This window comes from Papio anubis, chromosome 3, assembly GCF_008728515.1.
Source record: "Papio anubis isolate 15944 chromosome 3, Panubis1.0, whole genome shotgun sequence".
In the NCBI taxonomy this organism is placed as follows: Eukaryota; Metazoa; Chordata; class Mammalia; order Primates; family Cercopithecidae; genus Papio; species Papio anubis.
Window position 1 is genome coordinate 143,447,426 of NC_044978.1, and position 15,017 is coordinate 143,462,442.

The following is a 15,017-nucleotide window of genomic DNA, read 5'->3' on the forward strand; positions in this document are numbered from 1 at the left end:
TGCAATAGGCACCATTATCTAGATTTTGTTCTTTTCTTTAGACAAGTAAATACATTTAGGGAATCAGACTTTGGATATCTTCGAGTGGTTTGGGGTATTCCGTTAATTCCAATTCGAAACCAGGGTCTAGCACAGGGTTTGGCACATAATAGTTGTTAAATAAACATTTATTTAATACATCAACGAAAATGATTGCAGCAAAAATTCACCACAAAGACAATTATAATCAGGTTTATTGGTTAATCCATAAATGTAAGCATTTAAAAAAAATATATAAACCAAAGTATTGCCTTTGATTAATAAAATGAGACTTTTCCTGGGTAGAAGCTCCAATTAACCAACACAGTTCTTACAACGCTGAAGACCGTTTTCATTGCAAGCCGTACACTTCAGGGCTTTGAAAGAGTCTGTGAAGCAATTTCGAAACACGGACATCTTGCTCCCATGGCACATAGAGCATGGAAGAAACCCAAAGCCTCCACAAGAGGGACACTCATGTGGATGCTGCACTCTCTGTATAAGGTGGCAGGGGAATAAGAGAAAACAGAAGATGTGTTAGCAGGAACAACTCAATCAGCCTCCTGGTCTTTCTGTATTGTGAGTGGTCATAAAACAATATTGGCATAATATGGCTATACACTTGAATTCACCTACCATTAATACACATTACACCCAGGGAAGTAATTAGTTCAAGTTCTCCTTCATTCCCCAGCCAATGACCATCTATACCACAGGTTTGGTTTGTAAAGTGGGTAAATTTTAGGTTGAAGGGCATATAACTTCAAGAAATACATCATATGAAAACGTCTATTTACAAACCAAATAATTCAGAAGCTGGTTTTTTTTTTTTTTTGTATTAAGGGAAAATAACTTTCCCATTAGTATCATTTAACAGTTTCATGTCTTTGTTTATAGAATAGTATATTAATAACAAGTCTGAAAAAATCAGAAAGCTAAAAGCTGAAGTGTGCAGAAGCCACTATCAACTGAAGATGACTAATTATATTATAAATTTAGACTAATACTTCTTTTTTCAAAGCACTTTCAAATGCATTTTTGTATAGCATCTTCACCCATACTAACGAGTACACATACAGATACCTTTTTCAGTAAAGATTTAATTTGAGCATCATTATCCTCATTTTATTTTTAAGAAAATAAGCACAGAAATCTTGAGACATTTCTCTAAATCTATTTAGTTTCCCACAGTAGCTATCAACCTTTCTATCTCAAGCAAAGGTAAAGTATCTCTGATAATACAATGAAAATAACCAGATAGTGTGTTGAGAGTAATATTTTTAAAATCATTTACATGCATTTCTCTTTGCTTTTCTGAGCATATAACCTTTACTGGTGTCCTCTAGAGGCATCCATCAGTTTAGGGGAGATTAGGTGCCATTACAAAATGAATACAAAGAGAAAATAAGTAAATTGATACTAAGCTTCCAACTTGCAAAAAAGGAATTTGCAGCAGTTTTGGAAACCCTGCCTTTGTGAAGGGAATAATTGCTACAATGAGCTCAGGAAATGTGGATACACACGTACACAGGCAAACACATACTCAGACAAACATGCTTAACATACTGACACATACATATAGCTTTTCTCCAAAGATTTATAATTGCACATATTAAAACCTCAAAAATATTCAACTTAAAAGAAACCTGATAAACTGGGTTTAACCCAGGATTGCTCCAGCACATACAACTGTGAGAATTTTTAGAGTCAATAATATAATTATGTCATAATTAGTAACCTGTGGGATGTACTTTGGTAATCAAAAATTAGGATCGAATTGGTATTTATAAAATATCAACCTAACATTGACATTTTAAGGCAATATAAATGGGCATTTTCTGTATATAGCAGGATTCACTTGCAATTATATTTTGACTTGACTATTATATCAAGATGGCTGAATTCATATAATATCTCATTTCTAATGGCACCGAATCATAGAAAGTTGTTGTTGTCAATCTCAATAATACGAACAGTGAACTTCGTCCAGACTGTAGAAATTTAAAGCTCTTCCAAAAAGATAGATTGAATATGCACAGCCATTTGGTCACTTTGTTGATGGATTTTTGTCATTTCTTTGTGCAAGAATTGACCTAAAAAAAGGATGCACTGCACTTAAATTTTGCATAATATTAAAATAGAAAAAAGAAAAACTCTGAGTAAAAACAAACCCAGTGATGGGAAAACAGTGTACTTTATAAGCCAAATATGAGAAAATTTCTAAATAATGGAGTTCTTATCAAATATTAGAAAGAATATAATGTAGATAAATCCTTGTCATTCACTATTGCTATGACAGGAGATTAAACTAAAAATATTTAATGACTTGTACAACAAGTGCACCAAGTCAGAATAAATGCTGGACTGGCCAAGGTCCTAGAGCAAGGACCTGCAGGGACCCTGAGTCCAGCCTTTTACTCATTACTGCTAGATTGTAAATAGATCTGAGTTCCTAGTAAAATAGAGTTGTCAGATTTTGCAAATAAAAATATGGGAAGCTCAGTTAAATTTGAATTTCAGATAGAACAGAAATATTTTTTCTTTAAGTATGTACTAAATATTGTATGAGATATACTTAAGCCAAAAAATTATTTAGAATTTATCTAGTATTTAAATGTAACTGGGCATCCTGCATTTTATCTGGCAAAGTTTATAGGTTAGAGTTTACAGAGAAGAAAAGAGATATTAATCCATCTTGGGCAATGGCTATTTACCAACCAATATAAATCATTTCAATATCTTTTTTTTTTTTTCTTTTTTGAGACAGAGTCTCGCTCTGTTGCCCAGGCTGGAGTGCAGTGGCGTGACCTCGGCAGCTCACTGCAACCTCCGCCTCCTGGGTTCAATCGATTCTACTGCCTCAGCCTCCCAAGTAGCTGGGATTACAGGTGCATGTCACCACACCTGGCTCATTTTTGTATTTTTAGTAGAGACGAGGTTTCACCATGTTGGTCAGGCTGGTCACAAACTCCTGACTCAAGTGATCTGTCTGCCTCGGCCTCCCAAAATGCTATTACAGGCATGAGCTACCACGCCTGGCCCAATTATTTCGATATCTTAATGAGTACAAACACAGTTCAATATTTTCAGCAACCACAACCTCTGTACCAGTGCATATTAGGTGAATATGAATTCCTGCTATGACCCAAGACACTTGTGAATGACCAGACTCTTGAATGGTCGTATGGTTTTCTCATGAAATGTATTTGTGACTACAAGCAAAGAACAACAAAGCTGAAATGAAATGTTAGTGCTATGCAGCTTCCTGAGTTCATTTTCTATCTGTGGCACTTCAGACACCAGGCTCTGAGCACACAAAATTCAAAATAGTAACTCAACACAATTAAAAATGGTTTTATGTAATGGACCGACAACATGACTTACAAATATTACTTTCAAAGGCTAAAATATCAAATGTTAAGTTCACTAATACCAAGAGTCTACTGTTTCTTCATAATTTGTCCCCTTGTCAGAACAAATAAATTGCCTAAAATAAACTTAATACATAAATACCAAAGCTACATTTTTATTTCTAAATATAATCACAAATACAACAAAGCCATTCTAAAATAGCGCCCTCGGAGTCCGTGCAATTCTGTGATGAGACCTCTCTTTTATTCAAAGGATTGTTGAGAGGATTCAATGAACTAATTCATGGGAAGTGAACAGAATATTGCCTGGCACATAGTAGGCACTCAATACAGTTAGTCATTACTGGCCATCATTTTATTAATACATTCCATTTGAAATGATTTTTTTAACTGCTACCTCAAGCTAAACTGCTTGTGGTCACATGATATAACCATTTTCTACACTTCTCAGAGTCGTTCAGTTTAAACACTTGTTCAATACTTCGCTTTCTGGTTTAAAGTTTTGCCACTGTAAGAAGGGGAGAGTAAATGTGTTTCAATTCATGCGCTATTTCTGTTGTCCAAGATAGTGGAAGAATACTTCCACTACTTCTATTCTCAGGAAAAATTAACTATTTCAGCCATAAACGTAGGAGAGGAAAGGGATGGCTTACATCTCGTGTGGAGTCTGCTCCCTTCTCATACCAGCCTGACGTGATAGACACTACCATTTTACAAATGAGGAAACACAGCCTCTAAGCTGGTTTTTAAAAACTAATTATCAAGTTATAACTAGAAAGTTGAATATTGGTCTCTCTATGAGCAAAATCCATGGTCTTCCCTCTATGATAGTAGTTTTCAATGTTTATTTGCATCCATTTTTCCCCAAATAATCTAAATATGAGATCCCCAAATGTAAAGCAGTTGAAAGGATAAATGCTACGACTAAAACCAAAGTGGTAGTGAGGTGGGGTGGGTCTCAAGGCAACCCACTAAAGCTCCCCAGTGCCCCCTCGGCACGCAGGAATCTCATTCTTGCTGCATCATCCAGCACAATTTACACCATTTGTTATTCTAATAAGAATAAATAATTTAGTCATGCCTAGCCACGTCTTTCAAAGCGCACTTTTGTTATACTGGAAGTCTGGTCCTAATTTAGAGAGTTCTGTACAAAGAAAATCCAGTTGGGTTATATTAGATGCTCTTATATTAGTGTTGCTCTAAAGTTTAACCCCTCTGTAGACAGTTTTGCCCACAGATCAAGATGGAAAAAGAGCTAGGAATTTCCTGAAGAACATGGACAAAGTTTCAAGTTGGAGGAAGAAAGAATAACGGAAGTTAATGAAACAGACTTCCACTTTACTTATAGCATTACTAATTGCTATTAGTAACATTACTAACTAGTAACAAAACAGGCTTCACTACTATTAGTAAAAAAAACTGACTTCCACTTTCAATGAAGAGACTGACTGTGGAAACTTTGACCTGCAAGCAATTAAGAATCCAGGCAGACCTGGTTGAGAATAGCACACAGAGTACTGAATTTACTGACTGTCTCCTCTCTTCTGAATAGTGGTTTGGGTTGAGACAAGTCACTTTGGGGTGGAATTCAAGAAAAAAAGAATGAGAATTCACCCTCCACTTTACTTCTTTCTGTTCATTTATTCCTGTGAGTGAGTTTTAAAAAACAGATACTCAGTGAGTGAGACCTTCTACTTATTCATTTCATTCCACAAATATATATTGAGTATTCACTAGCCAGGCACTGTGTAAGGCAATGGGAATATAGCCGTGAACCAGACACTTCTCTGTTGTCCTAACAGTACATCTCAGCCTCACCCTTGAGTCTTGGATAGGTCTGCTCCATATTGCAGTCATCTCAACTAAAGCACACAAAATGTCTTGTGTCTCTAACAAAGGACAAAAGCGACAAACGACAAAGATAATGGCAAGTTTATGAATGATTGTGAAATGGACTTCCTTTGTAGCAAAGGAAATTTGGAACTCAAATTTCAAGAATGTACGTTTACCCCCAGTTATGCAATATAAAAACAGGATGCTAAGATCAAGAGTCTTCATGTCTTCTTCAAGATCAGGAAATGAAGCTCTTATTATTTTTAACCTCAGATCATCAAATCCTATTCCAATAGAGCTTGAAAGTCCCTTAAGTATCTGACCAAAGAGGAAGCAACTTATTTGAGCCTCTGTGACAATACACCTCATCATCCAGATTGTCTATGAAGTAGTATTACCCATAAAACAAATTGTCAGAGAGTACACGCTTGGCATTATAATCATTTCTGGATGATTCATCTTGGTCTATGTATTTTATTTTAAACTAGATTCAAAAATTTAATTCAGCAAACGCTTAAATGCCTACAAACACCCCTCTGCCTGACCAAGCTGCTAAAAAAATAAATAGAATCTTTTCTGATCATCAGTGTTTCCGGCATCCTTAATTTGCAGAGTTGAGAAAGAAGCCACTGAACAAAATGCAGACACAGGGGAAATTTGTAGCTCATAATTCAAAATGTCTAAGCCTGGATATAGGAGCCTGATTCTTAAACCAGATGGGATGGACTGCCATAAACCTACTTAAATAGATGTTTTGATTTCAGAGAGAGGCAGATGACATGGCCTGATTCCCCAGGTGAGCAGGTAGGTGGTATCTGTGGCTGTAGCCTCAGAACAGGCTGTTGCCACCCCCTTTCCCTTAGGAAGGACCATCACACAGAGCTATACCTCTCCAGGGAGTCTCAGGAGAGTCTCTGACAGCTCCAATGCCTTGCACAGATAGCCTGTGCCATTTTTGACATCCTAAGTGTGTATTTGGGAATCTTTGCTCAGTTCTTCAAGAACAAATAAGCAGTTGCCAGTCCTCAGGGGAGAATCAGATTAAGTAATTGTTATCAGCTTTACCAAAAAAAAAAAAAAAAGGACAGAAAATGGACACTATGTTGGCAATCTCAGTACAAATGGCAACAAAACTATTTACTCATATCTTCAAAAAAATAACAAGGCAAAGCTTACTTAGAGCTTCTCTGCCATCTGAGATCTTTAATTCAGTGTCTGCCAGAACCACTGGTATGATAATAAATCTCAGCACTCCCCTGGCTCTCCGTGCATGGACACCAGCAGGATTAGCTATCCATCTTGGTTATTGTTTTTTGAGGACTTCTTAGACATCTCATTCCTTCTCATTTTTAGCCTATTTATTAACATAAATAAATATCATTTACCAAAAAATAGTGGTTTCATTGATCCTTTCAGCCACATATTCTTTTATATAAAATAATAATTTTCTCTTTCTTTTCATCTCCTAAATGCGTTGCCTCCTCCAAAAAAAGCTTCGGATGAAAGAGAAGTCATTTATTTATTCCCTCAGTAAATATTTATGTGTCCCTGGGATATGCCAATCCCTGTTCTAGGCACTAGAGGTAAATAATAAAAATAAATGAACGTCTGTGTTCACATGGAGTTCACATCTTAGTGGGAGGATTACCTGCAAACTGTCAATTCAGGAACACAGTCCCCATTGGCACAACCAGCTCTACTGAGACCAGATCTCCATACCAACTATCATATGTGTTACTAGCTTCTGCTGCCTTTGGTCAGCTCCTCACATTTGAGGCTACAAATAATCTTCATCAACAAATCAGATCCACTCAGCTTCCACAGCAATTTTCAGTTGGGTGGGATGTGTGATAAGATTCTTGGTGCAGAAAAAAATTGAAATTATTTTCTGACTCCATTTCTGATTGTCCAACCACAGCTGCTAAGCGTCTCTCTTCAGCATCACTTGAAATAACTGCTAGAAACTGAAACCTGAATTATGAGGACCAGCAGTGGTCATAGACTACCATGTAGTGACCCAAGTAATAGCAAACTAGATCTTGCCAGGATCTGTCTAGTGTCAGAGCCCTGTGTCAAAATCCAGCCTATTCCCTGAACCTAACACCTTTACCAGCTTACCTCTTAGGAAACTACTAACCCAGGTTTTGTGTCCTGCCACAATATAGTCAGATTTCCTAGATACCCACAGGCCACTTAATTTGAGAGTCATGGAAGCATAGGTTCATAGTTAATTAACATTATGGGTTTGGAGTCAGACTGATTAGAATCATAAATCAAATACTGACTACCTAAACACTCTTGAGCAAGTGATTTTTGTCTTTCTGTACCTCCATTCCCTTGCCAGTAAAATGGGGATAATAAGATAACTCATTTAGCAGAGTTGTGAGCTTTCAATGATTTAATACATATAAAAAATGGGGATAATAAGAGAACTCATTTAGCAGAGTTGTGAGCTTTCAATGATTTAATATGTATAAAGTGCCAGGAATATATCTTGCTATCTAGTAAGGACTGAAATGTTTCCTTCATCATGAATATTTAACTCCTACTCTACTGTCAAAAGCCAACCAGAAAAATGGGATGGGTTTGGATCTGCATTTTGTATCCCTTATCCTCTTTGCATGGCTTTCCCAGTGCTTCTTTTCACCTGGTCTCTTTACTTCCTCTTAAACTCCAGCTACCTCTCAGGCAGAGTTCTGGGTTTTCTTGATTGGCTACAATTTCTCCACCAGTTTTACTATATGGCCAAAGCAGCCGAACATAGTGATGGCATCGCAGAGTTCCTATAACATTAGAAAGCCAATGTCATACCCTTATTTTGAACATTAAAAATAGCTTAAAGTATTTGTGCCCTATTTATGTCATGTGTAGAATGGAGACAGACTTGAAGAAGAGAAAAACATCTTATTTTCCAAAATTTTCGAGCTGATGGAGAGAGAGAGAGATTATCTAACATGGTACTGTTGATCAAGTTGTAGAATTGAATAATTATAGACTCAATGGAATAAAAGTCCAGAATACCTAAATCAGTCGTCAACCTGTACAAAGAAAAGCAATGAAAGATATTCATCCTGTAAGATCCTAAAAGATGCTCTTAAGCCATAGAATTAAAATAGTACGATATTGATGCAACAAGAATTAAATAGATCAATGATACTGCATAATACCATTTAAGTAAGTTTAAAATGTGCACAGAGAATAATACACATAAACCAAATTGTTTAAATAGAAAGATACATAATAATGTAAGTGAATGACTTCACAGGATTGGAGTAGTATATAAGAACAGAAAGAAATAAATAGATCCATTCATATAGCTTTTTTAGCTAAGAAGAGCTTTAAGAGGAGCAAGTACACACCCTGATTTAATAGCTAAAGAAATCAAGATACTGACAGGTGAAAGGTTATGCCCAAAGGCGCACAGCCAGAAGCAGAGCTGAGGAAGGAGCTAAAAATCCTCTGATTTCCAAATCATAATACTTCAGAAATTATAAATTATGGTAAAAAAGGAAATTTAAAACATTTTACAAAAACAAGTTTACTCTCTGTATATATCGCATAGCTTTTAAATTTAGAATCAGACCATAGTAAGTTATCTTGTTAAAGCCCAAGCATTCTCCTCCTTTATAAGCACTATATTTCTGGCCATCATCCTCATTGAACTACAATGTCTAAACATACTCTATTGTTTGTATTATGACACAAACTGATAAAAAATGATTTTGAGTTATTGCTATAGGTCTGCAGTACATTGAGAGGATGTCGTTGTCTCCCTTAGCAAAGTACCTGTAAACAGTAGATACTCAGTAAATGTTTGTTGAATGAATGAATCCATTGTTTTCCTTCTGGGAAAGGTCACAATATGAATAAAACATGAATCCTTCAATCAAGGAGCATATAGTTCATTTGGGACATGAGTCAAATACCCAAAGAAAGCTAATACAAAAAAGACTTTTATAAGCCCCCTAAAAAGAGGGTTATAGGAATTCAAAGGCGGGGGAGATCAGAAATGACTATTGGAAGAACTGATACTGAAGATGAGCCTTGAAAATGGTGGAGGGAAATTAGGAATTGGAACAGTATCATTCTAGGCAGACAGAAAAGCCTGCACAAAGGGATAGTAGTAAGAAAGCACAAGAAGTCACATAGTCCTTTCCTTTATCTACAGTGGAAGGAATGGTAGAGAATCAGAAATTAGGTTACCAAAGACTAGAGCAATAATAACCAGTAGTGACATATGGACACTGGATAACCATATGACCTATTTCTCCTGGCAAAGTCCTGTTTCACATTTGCCATCCCGGAACAATTATTAATGCATACTTTTCACTCGCAAAGTGTCCCAATCAGGACAATAAAGTATATAATCTTCTTACAAATAGGGAGGAAGAGTCTGATAAAATAATTTAGCAGTGAGGTAATAAGGGCTTTCCGGTTGCATGTAAATTTTATAAGTATTTGAATAAGTATTTCTCTGATGCTATATGTATAAGCACAGGAATACAAATTAAAACATGCTTTTTGGAGAAATAACTTTTTATTTAATCTTTATAAATGATGTAGGAAGATCTTCTATATGTAGGAAGATCCATGGGAAAAATAAAGTTGTTTCAATGAAAAACTTTAATGTGCTTCAAGATTATTTCCTGACTTGAAACACCTCATCAATGCCCGTATAACAGAGAGTTGGGCTCAAATAAAGCTGACCATAACATTCACCTAATAGTATGAGATCATTAGAAGTTAACATTAAAGTCACTCTAGATGCAACAAACCTAATAACAGAAGATATCAAATTAAAACTGCCACATGTATCCTATTGCATATTTGTAAGAGCATGGGGAGAGATAATTCAGTTAGGAAAACTCAATTATAATCAGAATGTGTTTAACATTTTGATTACTAAAAATAAGTTGCTGAAAGCACATTTACCTCAATTTTGGTTAGGAGGTCTTGCAGTTCTCCTGATTCATTCATTGACAAAATTTTCTCAGCACCCTATTAACAAGAGAGAGTAGGGGGAAAAATCCATTTTTGTTAGTATTTGAGAAAATAAAGTTCTAGCCAGGAAAGCTTAACCCACAAAATACTGAACACAATTCTTCCCTTTGGAGCTGAGTAAATGTGCAACGAGGATACCAAAGAGGAGAAGACATTTTTCCTTACTGCCCCAAACTCTTGCATCTAGTAAGTCTTACCTCAGGTGAGGGGAAGGCTGCCTACAGGAGGCAAGCTCCAGGAAACCCACAGCTGTCAGGTTTCAGTCCAAATACAGAAAGGGCCAGCATACTCTTCAGGGTTGTTTAGGGAGCCTGGAGCCAGTCTACCATCTGGGAAAGGAATCCTTGGAGCAAATTCCCACCCTCAGTTATCTCTACCCTACTCCAAGCAGTACTAGACATGGCCCTCCTTAACAGCCATGCATGTAAAGATAACAGCAGCTGACAATAACAACAACAACAATAATGATAATAACTACCAACACAACTTAAGCAGATATTTTGAGTTTGGCACAAATATCATCTCCTTTGCTGTAGCAGACTCTATTATTTGCAGAAGTTGAGCCTCAGTGAGATTAAATAACAATTCCAAGGCCACCCAGAGAAGACACCGAGAGAAAATGTAAACACAGGTAGGGCATGAACTCCAGAGCTGATGCTTTCAACTTCTAAAACATTACTATGAAAGTGAGAAAGGGGACAATGTGTGTTTCTTCAAACTACTCCATTTTTCTCTCCTGTCCAGCTGCTTCCTACATTCTACCACTCTACTTCCCAATGTAAAACCATAGAGAAGGAAGAAGGAAAAACTGGAGTAATTATTTTTAATCAAAGACGGAGACCATGTCTGCCTTGTTGACACTGCGTCCTAGGCGCTGAGCACAGTTGCTGGCTCAGAATAGGCATTGGATCAATTTTTGATCAATGAACAAGACAGGGAGAAATATAATCACACACTAAACATTTTTTATTCCTACTTGTGCTAAGCAGGGTGCCAAGCAGGATTCATTTAAAAAATAAAAACGTTCTAGTTCTTAGGGAGGTTACTATATACATTTGTGTAAAAGTATTTTTTTTGTAAATGTACAAAAAACTAACCCACAGTGTAGAATGAAAAATCAGTGCCAAATGAATGATGAAGAAAAAAGATAAGCCAGGAAATCACAACAGGAGGAAAACTGTGCTTTTTGAGGGTAGAGAAGGCTTTCTGAGGTTGGTGGCATTTGATCTGGACCTCAAAGACTGGATGAGGTTTCTAAAATAGGTTAAACAATCCTATAGTGATGTATAGGAGTATTTAGTTCTTGGTTTCGTTTTATTTCAGTTTATCTTGTATAATTTATGTCATCACAATCACGATAAAAAATGTCAAATTGATACATTCAAAAGCAGTATGAACGAACACACAGGGCTACAGAGAATATATATTGCTCTGTGAGGCAAGTTATATCTCTTTATTTGTTGCTGGTTGGGCCACGAATACAGACGTGAAACCTCTAAAGTAAGAACAAAGGTAATGAAAGCACCAAGACAACACATTAAAGTCTAAATGTAGTAATCACTGGTAATATTTTACTTTTGCTATATTCTATTTCTTTTAAGAGATAGCTAAGTTAAAATGGGAAAGAACTCTGGGGAATTTGATACATGAACTAAAGCAGTAAAGAGAATACATGCCTCATTTTTCTCAAACGAAAGAAAATGCCCCACAAGGACTCCAAACAAAATGAATGGACCAGAAAAGCTGTCCACATCTCCCACCTGGCTCTTCTCTTATGGAAACATTGTGTCTTAGTCAGTTGTTTAGAGTACAACGCATATGCCAAGAAAGGACCTGTCTCAATATTCTTAGATATATGAAATTTGCTCCGTCTCAGCCAAATAACTCTTGCAGCATTACTACCACAGAAGGAGATTCCACATTGCAGGAGAAATGCAGGCTTTGCTTATGTTAAGCAAAGTACTTAAAGGCATAATGGTCACTGATTTTCAGGACACGTGGGTGTCTAGTATAGAGATGGTATAATGAGTGCTTAAGCTTGGGAAAAAGCTGCTCCATAACAGAGGACAAGCAGCTGAATACCTACTTCCCTCATCCGACCACTGCTACACAACACAGCCTCCACGACCCTACCTGTCCTGCCCTCAGGTCTTTCCCTTGGAACCAGCCCTTTGGTCCCTGTGCCACATGCTGAGCATTGACAGTAGTCAAAGCCTCCTGTTCCCTACTGGGTCCCATGTCTCTGCCCTCCACATGATCCTGTCATAACCAAGCCTAAGCGCAGGATCCTACAGGGGACAGGGAAATCAGATGACCGCCTTCTCTTATCCTAAGTGCAGCAGCAGCAATAGCAAAATAGAGATTTTAGCCTGCTTGGCACATGTCAGGGAAACATTACAGATCACTCCCACACAGAGGTTTGGAGCATTTATCAGGGTAAATCTCAATCTGCCCTGCTTTCCCTGCATTTGCATATTCCAAAGGTCTCATTGCCACCTTTTTTCTTATCAAAGACATTCTAAGTATTAATTGATCTATAAAGAAACCTCTGTGTCCACAAAAGAGAGTGCATTTCCTTACACATTGACATTCTTAGGAAATTATCTTTCCCTGGCTGGTATTTGGCTAAGAATGTCAGACATGTTTGTTTTTACATACACTCCACCACTCAATTCTATGCTAGTGGAAATTATTTACTCTATTACTCAGCATAGTTTATCAAGACCTCCAGGACACCTATGGAAATATTTCTTCCATATTTTCAATTGGTTCAGAATCTATTTTTTCTTAAAATTAATATAATCCTGAAAATAATGATAATAGTAATGTGTTAAGTGCTTTACAAACGTGAACACTTCTAAACATTGGCACAAAATAAGCATTTTTTTAAATAAAGGAACTATCTCAATTTTTTACATAAAGAAACTAAAGTCTAAAGAGAATAAAGAGCATGCCCGGAGTCTTTCAATTAATCAGTACAAGGCTTGGGTTGATCTTGAATTCAGGTTGAGCTGACTCCAAAACCTACCCTCTTTCCATTGCACCCTGCAAGCTGCCTGCTCACCGATAGAGCACAACTGTATTAGTGAAAAATGGTACAGAGAACTCCCAGTCTGGGGAATATGAGAGTCTGTAGTTCACTGTTGACCAGGTACTTAGAAGTGCAAGTGAATTGAAGGCTTTTACTGCAGTGACTCCACGTCCAGAATGAACGTGCCAGAGAAGCTATGAAATGTCCAAGTTCTGTTTTTGTAAATCTCAGCATTGCATCTTAATCAGTTATTTAGAATAATTGCATATGCCAGGAAAGAACCTATCTCATTAGCTTTAATACATGAAAAATCTCTACCTCGCTCAAATACTTTACAACTTAAAATTCAGAGCAGTGAGCTGGAACGTGTGAACAAGACACTTTGTTTTACATTGTTGTAACAAACTTCACAGATGAAGATAAGATAATCTATTTAATTTTTCCTTATCTATGAATCACCAAGGAAGAAACACATACCTTCAAGGAATAAGAAAAAGGTAGGAAAAGAAATCAGGCCTCTGCCAGCTAAGATTGCCAAAAAAAAAAACCACTTACTATACAACCTATGAATGTGTAAAAGTGTGCTACCATACTCATTCATGCATTTATCCATTCATTCAACACTATTGAGTCTCCATTAGGGATTAGGCACTGTGCTGCGTTAGAGCTATACAATAAGCAAAAAAGCCACACACACACACACACACACAAACACACAACTGCTTCCCGTTACCGAGGAAATGTACTTTTGGGGGAGACAGACTTTACACAAAGATTACACAAATAAATGTAAACTTATTTATAACTGTTGAAAATAGTACAAAAGGGGCATGCTACAAGATGCTAAGAACACAAAGAGTAAGGCAAATTTAACAAAATTGAGGCTAAGGAAGGCTCTCTCCACAAAACAATCATTAAGTTTTTATCTTTAGGAAGAATAGTAGTTGACCGAGCACACAGACAGAATGAGGGAGGGTAATTAATAGGGACAGTAACGCTACCAATTTTATTATATGTACGTGTCCTTTTGTAGTCACCATTTCCCTTCATTCAAGATCAGAGGAAAAGGTACGGTCAATAAAACATCCTAGCAGAGTCTCTACATAGCATTGTGGGTTGATACCCTGGAGGGAACATAGGTGAGACACCATGCCACGGCATAAGCAACCTATTTTACACAATAAGCTAAAGAAAACAATAAAGTGATATACACCAGTTTATATTTAGCATACTCTGTTAGGTCTCAGGGAAGAGTAGCTAAGTCACGAGTTTCTAAACACTATTATCAAAAAAGAAAACAATCGAACATTTAAGTAATTTTTCTCAAAAGTTTTTAAAGCCACACAGATCTTAGTTATCTCTATATGGATATCCAGGCTCTGGAATTCCACATGGGACATCAACTTTTGAAACTATTAACTTAAACATTTCTGAGGAGCCCAGAAGGACTAAAAATAAAGTTCACATTAACCAAAAACAAATACAAATTTTAATGTATATATACACACATATATTTATATGTGAATGCACATATATACATATATATAATATATAGTTTTATTTTATTTTAATTTATATTTAGTCATAAACCACCTCATCTTATTAAGAAAGTAGCTTGCAATAAAATATCTATTCTATAGTATAATAAAATGGAAATTTAATGGGAATTTATAGGAAATATTCTAAATAAATCTCAAAATGGTAGCTATGGGTGAGCCTTAAATTTGATTCTGAGTTAGCTTTTTAGATGAAACAGTTTTCTA

At 36.5% G+C, this 15,017-nt stretch overlaps 1 protein-coding gene across 1 annotated transcript in view; it reads right to left on the reverse strand.

Annotated features, from left to right (window-relative positions):
- Nucleotides 1–215: 215 nt before the first annotated feature.
- Nucleotides 216–15,017, reverse strand: part of GRXCR1 (glutaredoxin and cysteine rich domain containing 1) — a 360,439-nt gene continuing 345,637 nt past the window's right edge. The window contains exons 3-4 of the mRNA XM_017958666.3: nucleotides 10,155–10,220; nucleotides 216–513 (exon numbers count right to left, since the gene is read on the reverse strand). Of these exons, the coding sequence (XP_017814155.1) occupies nucleotides 334–513; nucleotides 10,155–10,220 (246 nt within the window). The 3' untranslated portion in view covers nucleotides 216–333. The remainder of the gene's footprint in view (nucleotides 514–10,154; nucleotides 10,221–15,017) is intronic.